General features: G+C 54.8%; 1 protein-coding gene across 1 annotated transcript; it reads right to left on the bottom strand.

Annotated features, from left to right (window-relative positions):
- Positions 1 to 670: 670 nt before the first annotated feature.
- Positions 671 to 18,610, bottom strand: BPIFB2 (BPI fold containing family B member 2). The gene is made up of 16 exons (XM_006202649.3): positions 18,553 to 18,610; positions 17,630 to 17,762; positions 15,145 to 15,238; positions 13,936 to 14,040; positions 12,898 to 13,044; positions 11,400 to 11,460; positions 10,058 to 10,118; positions 6,246 to 6,337; positions 5,784 to 5,969; positions 5,524 to 5,577; positions 4,797 to 4,967; positions 4,231 to 4,298; positions 4,021 to 4,066; positions 3,209 to 3,272; positions 2,775 to 2,851; positions 671 to 829 (listed from the first exon to the last, which is right to left on the bottom strand). The coding sequence occupies exons 2-16, from the start codon at positions 17,733 to 17,735 to the stop codon at positions 788 to 790; spliced, it is 1,374 nt and encodes a 457-aa protein (XP_006202711.2). The 5' UTR covers positions 17,736 to 17,762; positions 18,553 to 18,610; the 3' UTR covers positions 671 to 787.
- Positions 18,611 to 19,082: the final 472 nt, after the last annotated feature.

Below are 19,082 nucleotides of genomic sequence, written 5' to 3'. Positions count from 1 at the left end.
TGATCCAAGTAAACCAAAGATGGAGAAACTGCCTGAAAAGGCAGTGAAATACCATTACCTGAGACTTGTGACCAAAGGACAAACCCTGGGATGGGGGTGCTGGGGATGGAAGAGGGCTCTGGAGAGCTTAAGTCTGGATTCTAGGAAGGTCGCAGTCCTAGAGATCTGCTGTCATCCAGCTCTGAGACTCTGGGCACATTCCTCTCCGCATCTGTGAAATGGAGCTGCACATTCTGCCTGCCTGACTTGAAGGGCTCTTATGAGGTTCTAGGAACAGGACGGGACATGGCACTGTAGAGAGGAAATGCCACCAGGTGAGGACACAGTGAGGAGAGTGTCACCCTGGCATCAGTAACTTCCAGCTCGTCCAGTTGGTTCCCTGGACTAGGAGGTGATGCTGTGGACAGGTACGGTTAACAGGGATGTGATCATGTCCTCTTCCTCTTCCAGGCAGCGTTGGTGGCTCCAGCGACAGACAGGACCAACGCCTGCATGTGGAGCACTGGCCTCTGGTATGCAAAGAGTTGGCCAGGCCTGGCTGGAAGTTGCAGCTCAAGAGAAGATGTTTAATGCAAGAGGAGACAGGTCTGTGCAGCCTGGAGGAGCTACCTGCTCCTTACAAAGAAGGGATGAAGGAGGGACCAGGGAGGGGAAGGGGAAAGGGTGGGATTAAGCAGCTAGCCGGGCCATCCAGCTTGCTGGTGATGTCTAAGTGTGGCTTTGCCTAGGTTTCCCAAGTGGCTCGAGGCAAAAGGGTCCCCAGAGCAGCACTCCAAGTGGTCCCACATCAGCGCTGGTACAAGAGTCCGCCGGACACCACAATGTAGCCCTGAAGGGCAAAGACAACCATCAGGTCAGGTCTATGGACACGAGGACCATAGGACCCCAGCTGCCCCATCAGCCTGGCTCTGAGTTCATATTCTGTCACTCTTGCTGTGTGTGTCCTTTGCCTCTCCGGGCCTCAGTTTCCTACTGTCACTTGGGGTGGTGACATCATCCACCTCGCAAAGGCTACTCTAAGGATGCAGCCAGATTGCGCAGGCAGAGCACTCAGCGTGGGGCTGGAGCTGGAGCTGGATGCATGCTCCGCAAATGGTCAGGATCATCTCTGTTTTATGGCCAGGAGTCCAAACCACTGAGTGCCTTCTCCAAGTTCAAGTCTCCCCAGCAGATTCAGGCATCCCCTATATGTCCCCTGCTCTCTTTACTGTACTGCAGAAACGTCCTGGGGGCCTGCTGACCTATCTTCCTTCCTTCCTTCCTTCCTTTCATTCGTTCAGCAAATCTTCATTGAGCCTCTACTCTGAGCCAAGCCCTGTGCCAGGTCCTGGGGACCCAGCAGAGAAAAAAATCAGACCCAGTGCCTGCCTTTGTGTAGCTCATAGGTGGTCCAGTACAGTAGCCATTAGCCACATGTGGCTAATTACTGTAGTCCCCTATTATCCATGGTTTCATTTACCCAAGTTTAACTACAGTCCAAAAATGTTAAATGGAAAATTCTAGAAGTAAACAGTTCATAAGTTTTAAATTCCATGCTATGCTGAGTAGCGTGATGAACTCTCCCGCCATCCTGCTCCATCCCACCCTGGACATGAGTCATCCCTCTGTCCAGCGGATCCACATTGTCTGTGCTACCTGCCCGTGAGTATAGGGAGAACATAGTATATGTGGGTTTGGTACAATCTAGCTGCAGTTTCAGGCATCCACTGGGGGGGTCTTGGAACATATCCCCTGCAGATGAAGGGGGACTGCTGTGCATATAAATTAAGTAAAATTTAGAATTCACCTCCTCAGTTGCATTGGCCACATTTCTAGTGCCCAATAGCCACATGTGCCCAGCGGCTGATCATGGCCACTGCCTCGGACAGTGCAGATTTCCATCCTTAAAGGAAGTTCTATCAGACAGTATAGGTCTAGGAACTTTTGACTTCAGACCCAGGTGGCTGGATTTGGAAGTGCCAAGGTGGCTCAGCCACCAACTCTGCCTGTTTGAGGAAGTCTTGGGGGAATTCCCACCAAAAGCCCTGCTCCAGCGTGAGCTGGTTGTTCCTGCTCAGCGGGGTAGAGCACCCAACTGCCTGGGACCACAGTTCTCAAACAGTGAGGGCGTCCCCGCTGGAGGACATCAGGAGGTTGCACTCAGGGAGTGCAAGTGAGACACGGAGACGGTGGGCTTGAGGGACCTTGGCTAAGCGTTCTGTCCTGTGCACGTCTTATTGAGTGAATTAGAAAGAATATTATCCTTTCAAATCTCGGGTGAAACAGAAAGAAGTTGTAGGATCTCGTCCTAGGGGGTGGGGATTGAATTTCACCCCGGTCCACAATTTCTGATCCAGGGAAAGTCATTTAGAAGGGTTAGAATCCCCTCCCACATCCAGCCTGTGGAGGTTTGTGTACAAAGCTGGAAGAGCCCCCTCCTCCGCCCTCCCCCAGACTCTAAGGGGCCCATGCCTATCCCAGGACACAGAGTCATAGGACAATCAAAGGCCCTAATCCCCTGAATGTGGCCTGGTGTGATACTTGATGAGGACTAAAGAGTGGGTGAAACCCTTGCTCCAATGTCTCTCAACATCCTGAATTGTCCATCACACTGCAACTGATGATTCATGGCATGACCTGGGTGGGAGCAGGGAGCACTCCCAGGCCTGGCTGACCCTGGACCCCAGTGTGTGCACCAGCAGGAAGGGAAGGAGAGAGGTGACCCCCGCATCGCCAAGCCCAGCCTCCCTCTAAGGATGGAGGAGGCCCTTCTGATCACACCCAAAGGCTCTCACCTCGTAGACGAAGACCTCAGGGGCAATGTAGCGGAGGTTGATCACACTGGGGAGGGCAACCCCTATGCTCAGGAGAGCTGCAGGAGGGCAAGAAGAAATCACGCTCAGCTGGAAGACCGTAACAAAGTATCATCTGGAGCTGGCTCTGCGTGGAAGTCCTCATGTGCACTGTGACACTGAGTTCCACAGATACCCCAGAAGTAGGAACCAGTATCATTATACCCACTTTACAGAAGGGAAAACTGAGCCTCAGGGAGGACACAGAGCTTAGCTAAGATCATCCAGCTGCTAAACAGTCAAGCCAAGATGCGCACACAGGCAGCTGGACTCCCGAGGCCACCCTCTTAATCTCTGAGCCTAGGAGGTAGAAAGGGGCTGGGTTGGAGCCTGGAGCAGGTGGAGGGACAGGAGGGGGGCCAGAGGGCAGAGCTCACCATTGAGGTGGTCCAGCAGGGGCCTCTGAAACACGTTACCCATGAGTGACTGCACTTGCTCCATCTGCATTCGTGGAGCCAGGGAGATGGTGACCATAGCCCCGCCCCAGCAAGACGGACAGGCCGGCACATGTGAACACACAGACAGACACACAGACAGTAGAGACACGGGGGAGGGATGAGGGCAGGTCACCCTGGTCCGGGCTTCAAGCAGAGCCAGCTATCCCTGGGGTCGGGTCAGCATCAGGCACCGGAAATGCTGGCCTGAGGGGAGGCTGAGAGGCCAGCCCGTGACTGACTTTCATTCACTGTGTGCCCGGCAGAGGGACTGGCTGCCCTGCTGTGCCGATCAACAGACAGATCAACTGACGGTGGACAGACTGATGGGGCGACTTGGTGGGCCACTCGACAAAGGGATGCAGGGCAGCTGGTGGGCCAGCCATGTCATGTGACTGCAAGAGCAGCTGACACTGTCTGACGCTGGCTTCCATAGAAACGTACTACTGGACTCAGTGATTCTTGGGCTTAGGGCGGGGCTGACAAGCCGCCGACGCCCAGGCAGAGGGACAGACCGACTGACTGACCCCGCCGAGGCTGGCTGACTGGCTGCCTAGCAGACGGACAGCCTGGGAAAGACATACTGTCCGATGGGTGGGCCACTGTCCCCAAGCACCGCAGGAAGGAAGCCTGATGGCAGCAGCATGTACAGGGACACACGCACGTGAGCACACGTGGACACACTCCCCTTCCCCGAGCTCAAGGCCTGCCCCACCCAGTGAGGGGGTATCTGGAGACCCCAGCACCACACTCACTTCAATGAAGCCCACATTAGAGGAGGCCACGGTGACCTGGACATTCCTGAAAGGGAAGCAGGGGGGTTAGGAATGGGGCCTAGTGCCCGCCACCCGCGTACCACGCCTGCTGCCTCCCAGGCTCCTCTGACTGACACTGTGGTGGGTGGCTGCAGGCTCACTGCACAGAGGAACACGTTGAGGCTGCTGGGTCCAGGAGGCCTCACTTACCCCAACACAGACGTGGTCCCCTGAAGTCTCACCTCAGACACGTAGAGCTGGAGGCTCAGGTTCACTACCTGGGTGTGTGGGGAGAATGGGGTCAAAGGGCACAGAGCCATGGGAGAGCTCTCAGCTGGCCACCAGCTACCCTAGCCTCCCACCTATCCCCCTATTCATTCAGGGTTTTGAAGCACAGGTCAGTGGATGAGGTGAACAATAACCAAAGTAATCAGACAAGATCCTTTCAGAGAGTGGTGGGTGCCATGAAGTTGTGTGGAGAGGCTGGTGGAGACCATCTTTCTCCCAGTAGTCCTGGAAGGCTGCTGGGAGGAAGGTTGTGACATTGAAGCTAAGACCCAAAAGATGAGGAGGAGCCAGCCATGCCAAGAACAAGGGGAAGTATGTCTGAGGCATGTGCAAAGGTCCTGAGGCAGAAATGTCCTGGCACATTGAAGGAACAGCCAGGGGACCGGTGTGGATAGAGCAGAGCAAGTAAGGTGAGCGAGGGAGGAAGTGGGGTCTCCTTGAGAGTCACCCATCCCCCTGGCCAACCCCACCCAGCCCACCTCACTCACCACATCGAGGGAGAAGAGGGACTGGAAAGCCGAGTCAGAGTCTGGGGCCAGGACCTCCACAAAGGGCTGTATCCTCAACGTGGCATTGTTGGTATGGAGTGTGACCACGGGTATGGCATCCAGCTGCACCTTGAGTGCCAAGGGCCTGGGCTCGGGGAACTGGCGGGCCACCTGGGGAGCAGAGAGGGCGAGAGGGAGGAAGGCACCTGGGGGCTAAGGCTGGGTGGACTCCATTATTCCTGAGACACCGATCAAGCCACTATTGTGCTGTACATGCCTGGGCCACCGAGGTGGGTCCACCCCTGCCCCTTGCCCTCAGGGACACCCAGTCTGATGGTGGTAGCGTGAAGACAGGCACATCCTGTGCAATCGGTACCAGGAGGGAGGGATGGGCTTGGGAGCACAAGGAGGCTCCTGGACCGGATGACAGGCTTCATCCTCCCTTAGGAGGTAATCCTTGTGCTCGGACTTGAAGATGGATAAGGAAAAGGAAGGAGAAAAGATGCTGAGGGCAGAGGGCACCTCTTGTGCACTGCAAAGAGGAGAAAACAGAGCAAGTTTTGGACAGAAGGAGGGGCCATCCGGGAGGTGGAGGAGGTGCAGATAAAGGGGCAGGTGCTGAACCCCACTTGGAGTAGACATGATCCAACAGAGATCCCACAGCCCAGAGAGCCTCCCACTCCAGCTCTGGGTCTCAGCCCCTGGAATGACCAGAAACATCACCAACCTCAGGGATGACCTGGCCCAGCGTGGAGGTGTTCAGCGGGTTGTTACTCAACTTCTGAAATGAGCCCCCATACATGGTAGGTGTTAAGGCAACAACTCCCCGAGCTAGACCACTTCTTGCCTCCCGATCACCCCATTTAACCCTTCCAACAGCCACCCTGTGGCCCCAAAGCTCCAGCTGCCCCACCCACCCATGATTTGGCCTCTGCCAGGTCCTCCCAGGCTGGGCCACATGCCCTGGGCAGCAGGACCGGCCCTCACCAGCTGCCCTGTGATGTCCATGTTGAGCGCACCAGCCTTCTGCAGCAGCAGGATGGCAGAGTCAAAGAGGTCCTGGGAGAGGCCCACGGTTGCCATGGCACCACTGGTGCCCACGTGCGATGGCAGCACGAAGGGGGTGGCATCCATAGGCAGGATGATGGGCTTGCCCAGCAGGAAGAGGACAGCCTGCGGGGGGTGGGGGTGGGGGCGAGGAGGGAGGGAGAGGCAGTGGAGCCTCAACAGGCAGGCAGCTCCACGGCAGATCCTGGGCTGTGAGATGCTGCCCACCCCAAGGCGCCCCATGTTGGCAGCCTCACGCCTTTGCCTACGTGCCATGCTCCCATCTGGAAGGCTCCCAGCTCCTCTCCCCTCAACTCTTCTGCTCCTTTAGGAATCTTCCAGAACACCAAGGACTCCAGAGGAAACAAATCCCCAGCTCTGGGCTGACAAGGAGGCACTTACGTTGATATCAAAGGAAATGTAGTCTTTAGTGATGTTGGGCGCGTTGATCATGGTGTAGCGAACCTGGGACTCTGGACCCACAGGGCTGAGGCCTAAACAAGGCCAGGGTGAAGAAGAGAAGATGGTATCCTTAGCGTTACCCACCAATGCCTCGTTTAGCCAGACCCAGGCCAAGAAAAGAAGTTAGAAAAGGCCCCGAGTAAGCAAATTTAAGTTGCAAAGCATACACCCAAGATTCAGCCACTCATAACCTGTTGACTCTTAGTTGAGACACGATTCTAATAGTTTTGGCGTTTGCTTTCCCAGTCAGTGGAAGACTAGAGATCACAAATTAGGACGGAGTAGGGTCACTCCAGGCACAAGTACCCCCTGACAAAGGCAAGAAGGAACCAGAGGAAAAGAAGGGAGCGTCCATTTATCAAGACCCAGGCTGCTGACTTATACTAGGTCATTCAATCCTCAGCACCAGCCTGTCGGGTTAGGAGCCCATCACACACACACACACACACACAAACACACACACGTAGTTTGGTAAGCTCAGCTGTGCTCAGGATTGTATACCTGATCCATCTGACCCCAAAGCCACTCTCTCTCCGCTTAAGCACACTGCTTCCTGCAGGAACCCAGAAGGCACATGCCCCGGGGCAATGGGGGTTCCCCCACAGATCCTTGGAGAAGCCCCCAGGGAGGTGAGTTAAGAACTCAGTCCTATAAGGTGAGTTTTCTGAAAGCTCAGAATACCCTCACGGGGAAGTTTGCACAGGCTGAGTCACTTGTGGGAACCACAACTCTGGACACAGCGAGACCACGTGGCAGGTGAAGGCCCACCGTCAGGAGAGCCCACCTGTTAGCAAGGGCTCCTCCCCAAAAGGCTCTGGATAACCAGCGTTTTAGTGTATGTGTGTGCGTGTGTGTGTCCATTCTGTCTGATTTTCTGCTCTCTTCTGGATTTAATTTTATTTTCTCTAGCATTTTGGAAATTTATGATTGTAAAAGCAATGCAGTCTGACTCCATTTCTACACATCAGTGGCTGTCAAAGATCAGGGTGGAGGAGGGGCGCAGCACCAAGAGGTTTTGGGGCTGGTGGAATGTTCTCTATTTCAAGTGTGGTGGTGGCTACATGACCATATGCATTTATTTATCAAAACTCATAGAACTGGACACTAAAAATAATTGTTATATGTTTTTAAATGAGTAAAACCATTAAAAATTATAAAATAATAATGCACATTTATTGTGGGCATATGGAAGATTTTAAAAGATGGAAAAAATATAACCTAGAATGTTAAACGTATTTCTTTTTCAGTATTTTCTTATGCAGAAATGAACTCTCTCTTTCCCTCTCTCCCTGTAAAGCTGGAGCCTAGCTATATACAGTTTTGTGTCCATCTCTTTTTCTTTACCGAGTGGCATGACAGCTTAGTGAAAAGCACAAACTCTCGAGGAGGGCTGCCTCGGTTTCCTCATCTGTAAAATGGAACTAATAATCCTACAGTAAATATTAGCTCTTCTTACATTGTGTTTGGCCAGGCACGTTGTTAGGTGATTAAACACTCCTTTAAACTGTGCTTTTAAATGGTTCCTGTCACTCCACATTCCACATGTACGTGACTCGTGTAAACAGTCCCCCAGGGCTAGACACTTAGGTTTCTTTTACTAGATTTTTTTTCCCTTAATTCCTCAAAGACAAGGGGAAGAGGTGGTCTCTGGTATGAACCCAGTTACAAGGCATCTTGATGGAAATAACCCCTCAGAGGAAGGAGGGAGAGACTAACGTTTATTGAGTTTACTGCCTGCCAGGCACGAACCCTGTGCTGTCTTGCAGCAACACATGGGAAAAGGAGAAATTCTGATTCCCATTTTTTGGGTAGAATGACTAAGCTCAGAGAGATGGAGTGAATTACCTAAGATCACACAGCAAGTGAGCAACAGGGCCAAAATTCACATTCATATCCTTTGATTCCAAGTTCAGTTTCCCTGGCTTTTGGTACCTCCTATTAAGGTAATATTGGTGTTGAAGCAGTGAGGGGAGTAGGGGAGGTCAAGGAATGTTCCCCAGACCTTGACCTGGGCTGTGAAGTGTGGACAGAGCAGAAGGTGGACACATGAAGAGGAGAAAACCAGAGTGAGCTGATTCACCAGGTCTCTAGCACCATGCTAGGGATTTTAGACTCAGTGCCTCTGATTTCCCACCTGTAAACTGGGGATAATGATGTCACCTTATAGGACTGTAGTTAACAGTTTGCACAAGAAAGCCAAAGCTACCTTGATTTGAGAATATTCACTAAAGAAGCCACCAGGGGTAAACACGGGCCCTGCCAGACATCCCTTCTGTCTGAGATGGACATGGAATGCCCACATACCACCCCCTGTAACTGTCCCCACATCCTCCATTCCTGCACCCCTGTCCCCACCACCCTCATCCCTGCACACCTATCCCAGGCTGTGTGAGAGTTAGATGTAAACCCCCAACTCAAAGGCAAAGCCAGTTGATTGCCAAGTACAGCTGCCAACAGCCTACAGCTCTGGATGTCACCGAGTCAATGAGAATCCTTCTCTGGCCAGTAGGAGAAGGTGCACTTCAAACAGGAACAGCTTCAAAACAGGTTTGTGAAAAAACAGACAGAACCCTGGATTATGCGCAGGACTCACTGAGAATATATCACCCCCTGAATCAACAGAGGATGTGTTCTGTGATCAGTCTAGGGATGTGTGGGTAACTGCCAGTTTAGTTCTTCAATGCTGATGAATACTGCTAAAAAGATGAAGCCGACCTACTTTTAGAGCTTTAATCCCATGTTGTAAGTTGAAGCCCTGCCTGAGCCTTGTTCAAGACACACAGTTCTAAGTGAACTGTGTCGGGCTGCGAGCCCCGGGAAGCCCTGGGTGGAGGAAGGTGTGTGGCCCAGTGGGGAGGTGACCACTGACTGATGGGAGTTGGTGGACACATACCCCAGCTCCTGCCCCTCAGGTAGGACCACACTAGGGATGTTCAACTCAGTCTCCAAGAGCCTCCCGGAGGGGCTGAGCCCCCAGGTGCCCACAGCAAGGACCCCTCATTAACACACCTTCCCTTCCTGTCTCATGGCTCCCCTCCCCAACCAGTGCTGCCTAGGACCACCCTGCATTTGAACCACTTACACTGAGATCCTCATCTCAGGGTCCGCTTCTGGGGACACTGGCCTGACAGTGACCTTCTCCTAGTACAGTCCTAGTACTCCCTAGGTAAGGAGGAAAAATCCGGGGTGAGACGAGGCTGATGGCAGAGGCAGAGGAGAGGGAGCCTTGGCTGTGGGCCCCTGTTGGATGGGGGGTGGCCTCTGAGAATGGGAAATGGGAGCGGGGCATTTGGGAGCAGGAGAGCTTGAGTTCTGTGAAGGATGTGCTGAGTTGGAGGGGCTGCAGGACCTCCAGGAGGAGGTGTCCAAGAGGAGGTGGAATATAAGGGCCTAAGCCCTGAAAGTGGGGGACAGGAAGAGAATCCAGCTAAGAATGTTGGAGCTGTGGCAGCAAAACTGGGGGAGTATGGGGTCCCTGAATCTCCAGGCAGAGGAGGAGGCAATTACAAACTGAGCTGTACCCCGACACACACACAAACACACACACACACACACACACACACACACACACACACACACGAGATATTCAAAGATTAAGTTCTAGAATTTGGAGAGTCTCAAATTCCACCAATAATTGTTCAGGCAGCTTGTGACTGACCTCCCAGAGGTCGACGCTGATGCAAAGGAGGGTCGGGGGGCCCCAGAGGATCTCAGGGGCCTCAGCCCCCTCCCCCTGGGCACCCAGGTCTTACCAGTTAAAGTGCCCAGGTGAACATTGAGGCCCTGCACCAGGTTGGAGATTCTCAGGCACAGCTGCGGAAAGACAGAGCGGCTGGGTTAGGGCAGCCCTCGGGACTGGAGAGGCAAGGCTGGGAGGGTCCAGAGTCCCTGTCTGGAAGCCTTTCCCAACCCAGACGCCAAGGCCTGGGATCTTTCCTCCACCAGCCAGTGGGCACATTCCAGCATCTCCTCTGGACACGAGATTCAGAGGGGAAGCAGGGGCTGTGGGACACAGCAGAGATGGCCACAGCTGGGCCCCAGGCAGCCAAGGCAAGTAGCCTGCTGCCCTGGGGCACAGAGGCCCAGCTGGCGGAAGGGCGCTACCTGCAGCGGAGGCAGGCAGGGGTCAGCAGCCCAGACCAGGGAGACTGGAGTCCTGGGCACAGAGAAGCGGACTAAGGTGGGATCAGCGTGAGAGAAGGTGAGGCAGAGGAGAGGCTGCGAGGCCGGGGGTGTTCACAGCTGGTCCAGGGAAGAGCTAGTGAGGCTGGGCCAGGCAAGGCCAGGAGGCAGAGGAGAGAGCTGGGTCAGGCTGTCCTGCCTTCAGCCCTCAAGCGTCAGTTTTCTCATCTGCAAGATGGGAATGTTGAGGCTTGCCTCTTGAATGTGCAGGATGGCACACAGTGGGCTGATTTGGTCTCCACTACAGCCCATTAAAGGAGGCTGGATGGAGTGGGAAGGGGCAGGGAGAGGGAGGGCTCTCCCAGGGGGGTAGGGCCCTGGCCCCTAGGGCACCAGCTCCCACCAAGTCAGCTGCCTGCAGACAACGATGAGAGCTAAAATAGCGACGGTGACACTCACTCTCCCAAACTGTCCTAAACTCTCTGCGCTGTTGATGCTCTCCACCCCTGCCACTTGCCAGGGGCACTCTAGATGTGGAGAGAGGGAGGCTGGGTGACTTGTTCCAGGGTCCCAGCTGAGAGGGAGGAGAACCAGGATTGGAAGCCTGGTTGTGCCCACGCCCTGGCCGACTGTTATTTTGTTCCCTTCTCAGAAGCCACCTGGCCCTGCAAGCACTGTTCCCACCCCACCCTCCAGCATGGACTTGGGGCTGGTCCAAGAGGATGAGCCTCCCTCCCCTGCAGCACCACAACTGCACCCTGTTTGGGCCCCCACTTCGTTGCCCTGGACCGTTCATTGCCCCAGCCTCCTCCCTGCCCTCTCGGGGAAACGGGAGGAGCCCATGAAGGGCTTTCTAGTGAAAAAAAAAAACTCAGTCTCCGACACCTGCAATCTCCCATTCATTCACATGCCTTCTGACCCTTCTGATGTGAGCGGCCCCCTCCTCAGGAGACCTGGCAGGAAGTCTTTTACCTTGTTCCGCAGGACAGCTTTGATGTGCTTCTGCAGAGGGGCCAGCAGCGTGGGGGCTGTGCTAAGGAAGAGACACCCAAAGGGCCTGAGCTCCAGGTCAGCGCCTTGGGGCCTGTCTTTCGGCAAAGCCACATTTCCCGGAGAGACGTCTGTCCCCTCCCTCAGCCAGGGGGTCGGCAACTCCCACGCCACCCCCTGCCATGTGCCGGGCACGGTGCCAGCACGACTGACCCCACAGAGGAGGAAACAGCCTGGAGGTTTGGAAGTGGCTGAGATGTGAGAATGAGGCCAGGCTCGGGGGAGACAGAGGGAGTTGCAAAAGCCGTACGTGGCCACGTCCTGGGCCGATGGCTTCATGGCCACTGAGCCCAGGGAGGCGGGGGCAGGACAGGGGTCCTGGGTCTGCTTCTTCCTATGTGGGCCCTCTTTCTCTGTGACATACCTACCAAGTCCCTTCCTCACTGGGCCTAGCTGAGGGATGGGTCTAAATCTGTGTTTCTCAGTGGGGATCCATGGGAAATTATGGTTCCTTGGTTTCCCAAAAGTTGATCTTTTGACCCAACTTCACAGTGGCGTCTCGGCGGAGGTGGGAGGATGGCATCTAAGTTTTCAATGGCATCAAACTCTGGGCTTCCAGTTCCCGAGCAATAAACCACAAGCAGCCCCCACCCCTGAGGACTGCTAGGGGTCGTGAGTTACACAGGCTGATTGTGGGACTCAAGTGTGACTAGATTTATGCCCAAGCCTTCTCTGGGGAAAAAGTCCAGTCTTTGTGTAAATGTTGCACTCTTTTAAGACTCTAAAATACTCAACTGACAGTGAGGCCCCACCAATGGGCGGGAAGGCATAGACATAAGGCAGAGAAATTCACAGCAGTGGGGTTAGTCAGGCTGCCAGGGTTTGTACCCATTTGCCAGCTGTGTGACCTTAGGTGAGTCACTTAACCACTCTGTGCCTCTGTTTGCTGCCCTGTGAGATGTGGACAATACTCCCACCCACCTGGTAGGGCTCCTGCGAGATGACACACATAAAGGGCCCAGAAGGCGCCCCGCACACAGCAGGTGCTCTGGAGGTGGGCACGGCTGTTAGCTTTAGATCCAACAGGAGCTGCTGCCTGACTCACAGTGAGAGCTCGGTGGGTCTCATCCCCTCCCTGGGCATCAGACTCCTCATTTTGCAGTGGGGCAGCCCTCTGAGGTCCCTAACAGTGGCTGCCAGCCCAGTCTCCCTCCCCACATAGTGGCTAGTACGCATAGTCACGTGGTGCCGGGCAGTGATGGGGACACAGGCTTTAGCCACACTCTCACCGTGTGACCTCGGATGTGTCCCTCCCCCTCTCTGAGTCTCAGTGTTCTCAGCCATGAAATAGGTGTCATACTGGGGTGGAGGGAGGCTCTGAGTCCCATTGTGGTGATTGGATGAAGTGGGAATTTCAAGAAATGGCACCTGCAGCCTCAGTGTCTGGGGTCCTGCCTCCGAGCCCCCAACAGACACCCACCTGTTATAACCATCAAACACGATGGCCTTGTTGAAGAGTGAGTAGCAGGCAGAGATGCTGACCACGGGGGTCCCAATGGAGCCCTGGGCCACGAGGGTGTCAGCCAGCAGTGCCACGGGCAGCATCAGGTGCAGGGGCTCTGGGACACTGCAGGGACAGCAGTTCTGAGCCCCAGAGGCACTGCCCAGCAGAGGCCACATTGACCAATGTGCGACCCCACATCTCCCCCCAGTCAGAGCCTGCCATCCACTTAACACAGGCAGGGCCCCCCTCAACATGAGATGGATGCTGGGCACACCCACAAACTCCACTCAGGGTCACAAACATCGTCACAGATGACTTTGAACTCTGGCTTCCTTGGACCCTCTTACTGTGAGACTCCAGGCCACTCAGTCCCCATGCTAAGCCTCAGTTTCTTCTTCTGTAAAATGGACATATGATTGGTGTTACCTATCTCACAGGGCTGCTGTGCTGAGTTTTCTAGGAGACAGTCATGTGAAAACATCCTGCTTGGAGCCTGGCCCACAATGAGCACTTTTAAAATGATAGCATCAGGACAGAGGAGTTAAAATAAGAGTGTCCTGCTCCCAGTTTGAAAATTAAATGCATATAAAGTGACAGATGCACAGAAATAATTCTAATATTTTATTGAGCACCTACTATGTGCCTTACACTGTGAAAGGGGTAATATAATTTTAATCATAGCAATGCATACATTCACGACAACCCGTGTTGCCATGCTGCAAAGTTTCATTTCATCCTGGTTGTTTTACAGAGAAGATAAACTGAGGAGCGGCGAAGTGAGATGACTGCCCAGCTACGCAGCTGTTGAGTAGGGTCTGGGTTCTCAGAAATTGTCTCACAGTCTTGCTCCCCCACTGGAGGGTGAGAGAGAAGGCACTGGAGAGGGGGCGCTAGACAGAGAGTTGGAAGGTCTAAGTTGGGGTCCTGGGAGTTGCTAAATCCTCTCCCCTCACTCTGCTTTCAGAGAGTCCTTGAAAATCCTCCCACCCGCAATGGGAGTGGAGAGTCACTCACCGAAAGATCTTGAAAGTAAAATTGGTGGCTGCCGATAAGCGTATTCCAAAACCGGCAATAAATTTCAGCTGGAGATAGGGCAGATGGACATTCAGAATCTGAATCCTGCAGGGTAGAAATCAAAGTGATAGGGTGGCCCCCTTTAAACCACGGAATCAACTCTGGGGTGGGTGCTCTGAATATCAGACCCACACAATATTGATGTTTATAAAGGACTTTCTGACAACTAGAACCACAGGATAAGGAAGCGGTAGTGAGTTTTCCATCATAGGGGGCATGCGAGCCCAAGTTAGCCAACCAGCCCGTAGGAAATGCAGGGAGGACCCCAGCATTGGGCAAGAGTTGGGTGAGATGACTGCTCAGGTCTTGGGGGGATTTTAGTTTTCGATAAGGGTCTGGAAAACTGGGAAGATGGGGAAAGACTTTGGGATCCACAGAAATCAGAAATCCCCTTCAGTCAACAGCTTTGGCTTGTAGCCCTCCAGCAATGGGAAACTCACCTTCTGCAAAGCTGCCTGTTCTGATTGCTAAACACTCTTCAGCTAATCTATTTTTTTCTTTAATAAGTCATTTTTTCCCTGCCCAGTAGTTAGTTGTGGGGGGCACTACAAAATGGTAGAAAGTTTCAAAGTCACATCAAAACGCCATCCTCAAACACTCTCTCTGTTAGCACTTGGGTGACGCCTTCCCGTGACTCTCCTTACGACACAAGCTGACCTGGAACTTGCTTCTCTTTACTCGACAACCATTCTGGATGTGTCCCTGCATCAAACAAGAACTCCTGGCACTGTTTTCAAACAACCACATGGTGTCCTTTGTATGGCCTGAGTGCCCGGGGCTAGCAGGACCCTTGGCTACATCCTCCAAAAGCTGGACACAGAAGCTAGACACAAATCTGACCCTAATTTACCCCTATGATGTCTAGATTCCATGTCCAGCTTTTGGAGGAAGTAGCCAAGAACCCTGCCAGCCCTGGGGACCCAGGAACCACAGCCTTGGCCCCTAAGGGGAGAAATCTACTAAAAGAGGCACCCGGCCCCCACGTCTGGGTCCTTCTAAATCCTCTTGTGATCTCTCACCTGGTAGGTGGGAGAATCTAACTTGGTGAGGGGAGGAACACTCATCTAATGGGTGGGGAAGCACTCTCCCACAATGAGTGTACTCACCTAGTGGGCTGGAGCGTTTTTCCCAGTGGGCGGAAGCACTCACCTGGTGGGCTGGATCACTTGTCCACTCCGGTCCAGGAAATGTGGGATAGGGACCTGCAGGGCCTGCCGGAGAGGGACTTTCCCAGCTTCAGCCACTGAGGGGCCAGAGCAGGGTGAGGTCAGGAGCCACCGAGAGAGAGACCACACTGCCCACCATCTGCCCCACACCTTGGGCGGAGAGAGCTCAGAGACTGGAAGGGCAGGCTGGTCCACGGGCACACGGAGGGCCGCTTGGCTCCTGATGTGCCCACCTTGGGTGCACGACCCCACCGGGCCTTTCCTCTCTTGCTTCTGCCTCTCCAAATCTTACCAGTCTACCTTCTCAGAAACAATAGCATCTTGGGGGGCGTAGGGGTAGAGCTCAGTGGTAGAGCACGTGCTTAGCATGCACGAGGTCCTAGGTTCAATCCCCGGTATCTAATGGAGATACAGCAACAACAACAAAAGCCCAGTAACATCCTTGGCCTTTTCTCCAGGCTCCGATCAGGCCCCGCCTCCTGGGGTGCTTTCCGCAAGCCCCCAGGCAAAAGGAGCAGTTCCCAGTCCTGCGAGGTCGGGGTGGGGGGCATCCTGACCTGGAGGCTGGGGGCTCTGGAGTCCCTCAGATTCTGGGTGCAAATCCCAGCTCTGCAGCTCACTCTCGGTGTGGCTGCTCTGTGCCTCAGTTTCCCCGCCTATTAGTCTGCAATCATTAGAATGGTGCCTGTCACATAGGGTGCCTGTAAAAACTCAGCGCGCTACAAATGTTAGCTCCCGTGGTTGGTTGTTTTTGTAATAATAACGGCTAGCACTACTATGGCGCTCCCTTTGTGCCAGGCACTGTTCTGAGTGCTTTGGTTTTCCTCAAAATTCTGCGATGTCAGTATGGTATTATGCTCAGTTTCCCGAGGACCCCTGGCAAGGAGAAGCTGGGTAAGGGCCCAGGCACCTGGCCCTTGAGGCCCTGGACTTCCTCACACGCCTGTGCTGCTGGGTTGACAGAGGTGCTGAGCAAACAGTTAAACAGGAGTTCAAAGTGAGAGGTCACAGTGCTGGAAGGGAGCATCAGAGGAGGAGTCCAGAGGCCCGATCTTCCCTCAGACTCACTGTGGGGCCTGGGGAAGTCCCTGTGCCTCTCTTGGCTTCAGTTTCCCCAGACCCTAAGACATGAAGGGGGTGGTCTCCATGTTCCCAAGACCCCTCTCCAGCCTGACTCTCTGCAGCTGAGCTGAGACTCTCTCACTCAGATACGTGGACTCCATTTACAGTGCTCCCCTGACACAGGCTTAAACCCTGAGGCTTGCGGGATGGGCCACGGAGGACACAGTAAGAAGCCACCAGCCCAGCCTTGGAAAAGGTGTGTACGATGTGTTCTCGGCAGTTTGTTTCCACTGAGAACAAACAGCCAGGTGCACCACAAGGGCTCTCCAGGGATAAAGGAGGCTTACACAGAGCAGGCAGAGGGAGGTGGCCGGGGGAGGGCAGTGGCCTCCTGTCCCCGCAGGCAGTCATCCATGTGCCACTCTGTAACACGGATCACTGACCCCTTTTCATTGTCTGCCCATCTTCCCGGATTCAAGGTTCCGGAAGGCTATGTGTGCCCCAGGGTCCCTGCTGCTTCCCTGAGCCAACTCCTCTACTTTGTGGCCCAGGGCCACTGAAAGTCCTGTCTACTCTCTGATCTCTGTCCCTCACACTGTTATCTGAGTTTGGGCTGGCCCTGTGGGAATAGCTCCTTATTTCCCTCTCGCTCCTCACCCAGTCTTGGTGGGACCACAGAAGCCTCCCGGGGGCAGTGGGGAGGCCGCTTTTGCCCCTTCCTGAGCCTAGGTTTCCTCACTTTGCCCCCACCCAGCCTTGGGATGGGGCAGGACTTGGAAGGAGGGAACAGAGACAGGACAGAGGCCTCACCCAAGAGGGGCCCAGAGAGGGGCTGGTTCTTCTCTCTGTGAGCCCAGCAGGGTGGGCCCAGCTCCTGAACGTTCCCTAGTATAGTGAGTGCAAGACATACTTCTCCGAGCACAGGTGTGCGCCCAGACCCCCTACACACGTGCATGACCACACCTGTATACACACGTCCAGGCGTGCACCCTGGCCCCTACACACATACCCGTGGTTAGTCACCCTCCCCGACACTCGAGTACACAAGTGGGCACATCTCTATGAATTTTCTAACTCATACCAGACACACACAAGCAAAAGTAGCCACTCAGACCGGCCCATCCTCCCATCACTCAGGCATGGGAGCACGATCAGGTGTGCGCATGTGCACATTGGAGACGGCGTGTACTCCCACTCACGCATTCATTTCACAAATATTTGATGAGCAGCACTGTCTGAGGGCCAGGGACACAGTGGCAGATGAGGTAATTCAGGTCCCTGTGGGGCTTTTGAGTTCACAGACACATGTTTACACTTAGGGTTGTATACACACACACAGACGTGGACTCACGTGCACACACTTGTGCACAGACACACGCAGGACAGCCTGGCGGCATGTCTCTTACCGTAGCTCAGCACTTCCTTGTTGAGTCTGACCACAATGCCCGGCTTGGAGGCACCGACCACAGGCAGCAGCACCAGCAGCAGGCCCAGCCCTCGTGCCCAAGCCATGGCGGCCCTGGCCCCTGCCCCCAGGATCTGTGGGCAAGGGTGGGGACAAGCATCAGGAAGCTTGTCCGGAATGACCCCACCCTGGGCTGCTCAAATCCCACCCCAGCCTCGAGGTCACAAGTGAATGGTGATCCCAGTCCTGCCCATGACCCCACGCGTCAGTGTTTGCATCTCTGCACTAGGAAGAATTGCCTTCCTGTTCTGCTATATTAGAAACCACAGGGGCATCTGGTCTGGAAATGGCCCCCGAGGCCCAGAGTAGACATAGCTTTGTCTAAGGCCACACAGCAAACCAGGGCCAGGTGCAGGACCCAAGCCACCCAGAGGAGGATGGAGAGACTCCCAGATGGGGAGACTGAGGACATCTTCCTGTCCCAGGGAGAGACCCAGGCCCACCACCCCAAGGTCCAGAGCTGTGTCGCCTGATGCCAGGAATCCAGCCCAGTGAGACAGTCCGGCCTGGTGGCCAGCTGTCCAAACCCAACTGGGGAGGACCCAGGGCAGTTCCTGTCCTCATCTCTTCTTGTGCCAGGCCAGGAATGTTCTGAGTGTCAGCCTCTCACATGGCTCCATCCCCTCGGGCCCCAGACCAGCTGAGTGGACAAATCCGTGTCTGACTCAGGGAAAGGGACCCAGCAGGAGATTGGCAGGGCAGGCAATGCTCAGATGGGTAACTGAGGCCCAACCAGGTGGCACTTGCCCAAAGTCCCACAGCCAGACCAGGGATGGCTCCTTCTGCGGAGGGCAGCTGGAGGCAGTATCCCCACTGAACAGATGGAGAAGTTGAGGCTCCTCCCTAGAGGATCTCCATTCCTACCTCAGGTGGTTCCCGGGGCAAGTTGACTCTCAGCCCCAGCCAAGCCCTCTGTGGCCCCAGGCAGTTGCGGAGGCTGCTTTATGAGGCTCCCCAGTGCGCAGGGCCCACCGGGAAGGGACCCAGGAAGGGGCAGGGTTTCTTGCGGTTGTGAGTGTTTTCCCTGCAAACATGGCCTTTGCCAAAATGTCTCATCCCACGTGTGCACTGGGGCTGCCACGTAGTGAGCTCGGCTGCCAACCACTGCAAGACCCTGGGGCTGGGCAGCTCTGGGGCCTCGACGACCAGGAGATCTCTAGATGGAAGGTTGGTCCCAGGAGGGTCCCCTCATCACCCCGGCCAGGCCTGGCCAGGCCCAGGAGGAAGGGGATGCCCGAAGTGCAGTTATCCCTTCTCCCTGGGGCCTCCACGCAGAAGCATTAGCCTTTTAGGAGGAGCAGGAAGCCACCTGAGCCCCATCCCCAGTCATCGACTGAGCCCTGTTCCAGGTCACACACTGAGCCCTGACCCTTGTCGCATACTGAGCCCGCAGC

This window comes from Vicugna pacos, chromosome 19, assembly GCF_048564905.1.
Source record: "Vicugna pacos chromosome 19, VicPac4, whole genome shotgun sequence".
Lineage (NCBI taxonomy): Eukaryota > Metazoa > Chordata > Mammalia > Artiodactyla > Camelidae > Vicugna > Vicugna pacos.
Note: the sequence above shows the minus strand (reverse complement) of the source record. Positions and strands in the feature narration are given on the sequence as shown.